The following is a 7236-nucleotide window of genomic DNA, read 5'->3' as shown; positions in this document are numbered from 1 at the left end:
AGTGTGCCATGTATCAAATGCTTCATAATGCAAAACCTTCAAAAATACTCAGAAAATAACTAGTAGAACTGCTTAAAATGATACTACTTGGGTAAAACACTAATTAGCTGAAATAAAATTCAATTAATGGATAAAGTTACAGTCTCATATACAGGCTACTTGAGAATTTGTCAGAATGCCTGAAGAGATACTGGTATACCAGAGCTCACGGGGTTTCTAGCTCCTGTTGCATTAGGAGACAAAAGCATTTTAGCTTTAGTGGAGTACCAAGCCAACCATTATTAACGAAGCTGTCTAATGGTTTGAAACTTGGCCATGCATGAAAACCCAACAACAGATACTTCTGCACTCCATGAAAGCTAATTTTTCAGGGCCATCACCACATGACATTTAACTGTTTGAAAGTAAGCTGGCAGTTAACTCGCGCGGTTGATTCCCCTGCAGTTCTGCACAGCACCACACTGAAGATTTTAAGGGTTTTCATTATCTAACCAAAATGCAGTACATTCCATTTCCCTGCTCTGACTGAACTCGGAAGAGTTAATAAGCCATTTATCTAATTCCTGTACAGCAGACAGGAGTGTCTGATTATAACTCAGTATCCACTGAGTTTGTTAATTTTCTTCCTTAAAGGCTGTTCACTTCAAAAGACTTTATATTATCACAAAGAACTCCTCCAAATATGGCACTTTTTTTTTTGTTTACCGTCTCTAACCTCAAACAGCAGTATGTTCATGTAATACAATGCCTCACATTCAGGGAACTGGGGTGAGAAATCTGTCGAAGTGAAGTGAACTTTGAAAGTGAAAACTCCTGTAAGAAAACAGTGTAGAAAGATAAAGGAAAAAACATAGGAGAGTGACAATTTAAGTGCAGAATATGGTCCAAAGAGATGACAATGTCCTGATTTTTCAGGTGATCTTATTGAAGCATATATTGCACGTAGGCCTAGTTTTCTAATCCAGTCCATTGACCAGGAAGGCATTCAACCCAAAGATTTTAAGAAGATATGAACAGTAAGCGCACAGACACTTCTGCCAGATCACAACAGGACCAGCAATACTGATGCAGAAGCTAAGTAAGGTGGTTTTTTGGTCTATTTGGAACGAGTAGCTGAAACATTGTTATCGTACCCTGAAAACCTCTACAGTCCAGCAAGGCATGGAAAGTTTTGAATGTCAAGATTTCTGAAGTCTCATCCAACTGCTTTAAAAGAATTGGCTGAGGAGCCGAAAGCCATCAGCACATCACATTTAATGAATTTTGGAATCCCCAGGGATGTGTCAGATCAGAGCAGCAACAAAGAGGTATGTTACATTGGTAAATTTTACGTAGGATCAGAGTTAGCATTCAAACTACGTAAGTCAATGTCAGCTCCAAGGGGCAGGGAAGAAAAGGGGCTGACAGTAACAGAGATAATAATCAGGGGGAAAAAAAAAAATCTGTCTTTAAATAATGTCAACTTAAATGGCTGATGGAAACTAGCTCTTGTCAAACTAGTTATCAAAATTCCAGACAACTACAAATGCAGCTGACAAAATTAACCATTGCCTAAAGGTATGGGGAATTACTAAAGGCATTTTCCTCTGTGCTTGATGATATTCAGGCAAAAGGAAAAAAACCAACAAACAAAACAACAGATCAATACAGCATATACCCAATTTAGTAAACTGGGACTTAAGGTCTAATAGTCATCCTTAGTGAGATTAATATACAGTTAAATAGCTTATAGCATTATAACAAAAAATTTTCAGCTATAAAATTAATTTCTATAAACAAAGCAAAGAAATTCTCCCTTAGTTTTTGACCAATCTCATTTCAGGACCATGTTAACAAATATTGCCAACTCACAAACAAAATGACTGTATTTCAGAAGCAGAATGCACATGGCATGGAGGGAGTTATTAGCATCACCCACTCGGAATCTCCAAAACCACCTTCCATGCTAAGGAACCACCTTGGCTGGGACGCTGCAGCCGGCATTCCCTTCCTACACCTCTCTCCTCGTACACCAGTGTCCATAAAACACTTTTTTCAGAGGATCCAAAAACTTTGAAGTGCTTTTCTATCTTTTGCAAATTTCTCATGTTCTGCTTTACTCAGCTTATTTAAAATCCTATATTAGTAAAAGAACTGTAAATATGTTATCTCTTCAACATGCCTGTCAGACTGATCTACAGTTCAATTCCTGAAGAATTTTAGACAAGAGGAATGTAATTTCCAGCATAGCTATCAGAAAAATAAATCTAGTGAAAAATGTGAAGCTTAACTTGCCACATCCATACCTTTCTGTCCTTGTTATTTTTCAGTTTAATAACCACTTCCTATGAAAATAGTGAAGGAGCATTGCAGTATTAACGTGAATGTGTAATTGCCCAACTTTCTCAACACCTAAATTTTCAAGAAACAAAAGGATAAAGAACCTAAAATGACTTATCATAAAATAAACATTTTTTTAGAAACAGAATGAATTCTTAATGAGCTATCAAACCTCTTAATTATTGGAATAGTTGAAGGCTAAGGACAAAATGTTCCTTCTGATGCACTAGAAGATGACGAAGTAATTTAAGTTCAATACTTGAATTAACAGACACACATACACACACACACAAGAAAAACAGAGACATACTTAAGGGGAGGGCCAAATTGCTTTATTTAATTTTTTAGTGACCAATTAGATATTTTGGCAGTAAGCTCTGCTCTTTTTCTTTAAAGAAATCAGCAGTGCTCAAATTGATGGATTGGAATTTGACTCAAATTCCACGTAATTTTAAAAACAAGCAGATGAACAGGAATTCCAGATACTGTTTCCAGAGCAGAGAGCAAAATTTCGTATTTGTATGAAAATTCCACGTTTATACTCAGATTGGGACACAGAATGTAAAACTATTGTCAGTAGTGCATGAGTAAAACATTCACATTTGATCTGGAACCTTAAAATCAGACAGCTGTACTCTCCTTTCAAAATTGTCATTACCTTGTGCAAATCAAGTCAAGTCTTCATGTGTCAAACACACACTTAAAATTGTCCGTATTTTATATACAAGACATCTACCATTCAGGCAGTGCAAAATACATCCTTTCATAACAAAACTAAAATGTACCTCTCAAAGTATGAACAAGAATATACACATAATACATGATGTACACTATTTACACAACCATAAAAAATATAATACAAGGATTTTTTTTTTAATGTGATTATTAAGACTTGACAGTCTTTTGCAATTTTTGTTGCAACAAGGCATGTTTAAGTTTCCTGGATGGATTTTTTTTTTTGAAATTACTCAAGAGATCTTGGAAACTACGCTTGAACTTTTAGGAGAGTTTTCAAATGGACTGCCATCAACTCCCTGTTTTGGTCAGACGGTTCAGCTGTGCCACCCACCCAGTGGCTGGGAGGCTTTGGAAGGACACTAGGAGATGGTGGGTCACTAAATTTTGCCCCAGCGTAATTTTCTTTTTGGTTCACTTCAGTTAGGGTGATAGGTTTCTTGGGCTTGGCATTTCTGAAGTTCTCTGTGTTTTTAAGTGGCTTTTTCTCCTGCTTCTGAATTGTTTCTGGCGATACAGACTCTTGCCAAAAGTTCTCTATCTTTTTTGCTGAGGTGATCTTTGTGAGTGGCATGTTACATTTACTCTTCTGTCTGTTCATCTTTGGTTGTTCACACAGGTGTAAACTGTGAACAGGCTGGCTGTAAGGGACGGCAGCCTTCTCAGTCTTTCCCATCTTGTTCTTTAAGAACTGCAGAGACAAAGAGCTCACGTCAACGCACGGCCCCTCTCCTCAAGAGGCGTCTCCAGCGGCGCTGTGAGGTACCGGGGGCCGCTTCCACCCCAACGGCTCACCCGTGGGGTGTAACGGGCCGGACGGGCAACCAGCCGCCCGCCACCGCGCTGCTAGCTACCCCACGTCTTTCTGCCTCTCCTCCGTTCGCACGTATGGCCGGCGGGCAGCGCCCAGCAGTAGCGGGCGGGCAGCGGAGCGCTCCCGGCCGGCGCGGTCTCACCGCCGCCCTCCCGCCGCCGCCATGGGGCGCTGCGCCCCGCGCACGTCCCGCCCGCGCGCACAGGGGGCAGCTGGCGCGCGGCCAGCAGGCTAAATCCGGCTGTTGCTGGGCGCAGCGGCCGGCGCCGATTGGTGGCGCCGAGCGGCCAATCGCCGCCCGCGATTTCTCTCTCCCCCCCGCCCCGTCCGAGCGGGCGTAACGGAAACTCTTCCCCCTCCCGCTCCCCCCGCCCGTCCGCACGCACACGGGGGGTGAGGGGAAGGGGGGTGAGGGGCTCGCCGGCTCCCGGAGTGCGGGGGAATGGGGGGGGCTGGGGGAAAAGGAGTGAGCAGAAACAGCAGATCCCCGACGTTACCTCCTTCCTGAGGGGTTTGCTGGGTGCGGGTCTCGAGGGGGCGGGCGCGGGGGGCTCCTCCGGGGGGACCGTTACAAGGCCGGGGGCAGCTGAGGCAGTTGGCGCTGGGTGAGCGCGAAGCTCGCCCGGGCCGTGCGTTCCCAGCGGGGTCCTTCTCCCCAGGCCGGCGCGATGCTGTTGATACTGCTGGTAGCGGCTGGGCAGGAGCCCCGCGTGGCCGGGCCGGATCTTTCCCTTCCTCCGCCGGACTCTCTTCAGCGCGGGCCGCTGGCCGCTCGCCGAGCCCGCCAGACAGCAGCTGGGCTGGTTCTCGCAGTTGCTGTCCCCTCGCCTGAGACGCTGGAGGAGAGCGGAGGGCAGCCGCCTGGGGTCTTCGGTGCCTGCCGAGATCCGAGCCAGGAAGGGCGGCGGCGCCGTGGTGGTGACCATGGTGGGACGTGGGTACCCAGAGCGGTAGCGGGGAAGAGGGGTCGAGCCCAGGTGGGGATGAGCGGGTCGGGTCGCTGGGGAGTGTCTGCCCGGGCTTTGTGGGCTGAGATGGTGGCGCAATCGGATCCGCTGCTAGGAGAACATGGCGGGGGAGTGAAGGGAGCAGCCAGCAGCGCCCCTATGTTGTTACCCGAGCGGGGCACACCCCTTTCCGCCCCCGCGCCAATCGTCGTTCGAGGATGGCGCGACCGGCACGCCTCTCCACCAGGCACCGCCAATCCCGACGAAACAGCGATCTCTCTGGCCCCGCCTCGGCCAATCAGAAGCGACACAAACACTTGGGGCCACGCCCTCTTCCGCAGGCCGTCCAATCCGGGCAGACACAAACAGCGGGCACGCCCCAGTCTCCGAGTCACGGGCCCTCCGTGCGAAACGAACGGACGGGACAGGCGGTTCTCTTTGCGAGAGCCGCCGGCCAATCGGGCGGCACACAAACAGCTGCGGCCACGCCCCCAAGCGCCCCGTAGCCAATTGAGGGGGACGTAAACAGGCGGCGGCGCGCCCTCTGGTGGGCGGTGACGCGACGGCGAGCAGGCACGCGTCGCCCGCCATGGAGGTACCGGCGCTGCGGCCCGCGGCAGCCGCCGGGCTCCCGGCCGCGGCGGAGGAGGGATCCGGCCGTGAGGCGGCGGGGCGGAGGCGGGACGAGCGGAGCCTGGAGGCGCTGAGCCTGGCCGCCGGCGGCGGGGCGACGGCGGGGCGGCAGCTGCCGGAGGGGCGGCGGGCGACGCTGGCGAGCGCCCTGGAGCTGGAGGGGACGGTGCTGCGCGAGGGGCGCCTCACCCAGTTCGTGGCCAACAACCTGGAGCGGCGGATCCGGCAGAGCGGTGCCCCGCGGGGCGAGGCGGCCGTGCCGGCGGGGAGCGGCGGCGGCGGCTCCTCTATCCCCGCCATCGACCCCGGAGCGCTGCAGGACGTGGTGGCCTTGGCCGGGCAGGTGGCGGCGCAGGTGGACGAGCTGCTGCGCAACGTGCACTGCGGCCTGCAGGCCCTGACGGCGCTCAGCGTCGGCTGCATCCAGACGTACCGCGACGGCGTGGAGAGCCTGGGCGAGGCGGCCGACCTCAGCATCCGCGCCATGTACGCGCTGGTGGCGCGCTGCGAGGAGCTGGACCGCGCCATGCAGCCCGTGCCCGCCCTGGCCAAGCGCATCCGCGACATGAAGGGCACCCTGGAGCGGCTGGAGGGGCTCTGCAAGTAGCGCCGCCCCGGCGCGGGGGTCGCCCACCCGCTGCCGCCGGGGCTGCAAAGCCAAGGCCCCGCGGCCGCCCTGGCGGGGCTTGCCCGGGCGCTGCAGGGGGCTTGGCCGCCCGCCCTGCCAGGCTTCCCGCCGCGGCCGCCGCTGCGCTCCCCGCTCCGGCAGCCGCAGCGCCGGGCCCGCACACGGCACCTTCAGCTCGTCACCTGCACAGCCTTCCTCCCTGCGCCCCGTGCCTGGCCGGCCCACAGCTGCGGCCAGTTCGCTGGTTTTACTCCGGAGGAAGTGAAATTTTTGCAGCCGATGAAGGAAAAGGTCCCAGTTGAAATCGCGGGGTAAACGGCAGATGGTTCTTTTTAGCTTCAGCTCCATTAAAGAATTTGGATCCCAAATGCCTTATGCTTTCTATTTATTGAGGGCTAGGAAAAACTACCCGATCTTAATTAAAAGCAGCTGTTAATTTAATTTTTTTTTTAACCAAACTTGAAATTTAGTGAATACTTGTTTGCTGCTTGCAGGCATACACACTTACTTGTAGCTGACTTAATGCCTGACAAGTAGTTCTCACTTCTGCCGTTGCAGCAAACAAACATGCAGAACGCTGCTGTCTCTTACAGGACACAGTTGTAAGAGAAGGTAGGACGAAATTTAATATATATAGCAAAGATATTGCTTTCTGAGAAAACTATAAAATCTCTGGAATATAATTGAGATTCAGATAAAAATAAATCTATAGAAAAAGCCTTCAGATAAAATACGCTTTGCCTCTATTAGTCTTTACAGTTTTCACAGTGTAGAAGCTTAAATGGCATTACTGTGAAATGATCCTGTGATTTGTTTTTGTTTTTTTTTTCACTTTGACAAATATCTATGTAATTAGATGAGGAACATGAATATATGATGACATTACGTGGGAGTAAGACTGACATAAAATGGGTACTTCGGAAGAATTTATTTGTATAACTTGAAGCTTTTTATATGCATCACTGTATGCAGAAGTGATTTTGCTGTATCAGTAAGTATTTCCTCTGAGGCCTGAGAGTAGCCAAATTCTCTGCTCGCTATGGTTCCTATGCAACTTGCGTCCTTGATGATGCTCCTAGGAATCCATTTAGGTCACAAATGCCCTTGTAACAAGATTTCAGCAGAGAAACGATCACTGTGATCATATGTATGTGTAATGG

At 49.9% G+C, this 7236-nt stretch overlaps 1 protein-coding gene across 1 annotated transcript; it reads left to right on the top strand.

Annotated features, from left to right (window-relative positions):
- Positions 1 to 4378: 4378 nt before the first annotated feature.
- BORCS6 (BLOC-1 related complex subunit 6) lies at positions 4379 to 6444 on the top strand. The gene is given in 2 exon segments (XM_065631695.1): positions 4379 to 4971; positions 4973 to 6444. Coding segments are annotated over 2 exon segments (1518 nt in total). The 5' UTR covers positions 4379 to 4536; the 3' UTR covers positions 6056 to 6444.
- Positions 6445 to 7236: the final 792 nt, after the last annotated feature.

This window comes from Caloenas nicobarica, chromosome 3 (genome assembly GCF_036013445.1).
Source record: "Caloenas nicobarica isolate bCalNic1 chromosome 3, bCalNic1.hap1, whole genome shotgun sequence".
Lineage (NCBI taxonomy): Eukaryota > Metazoa > Chordata > Aves > Columbiformes > Columbidae > Caloenas > Caloenas nicobarica.
Note: the sequence above shows the minus strand (reverse complement) of the source record. Positions and strands in the feature narration are given on the sequence as shown.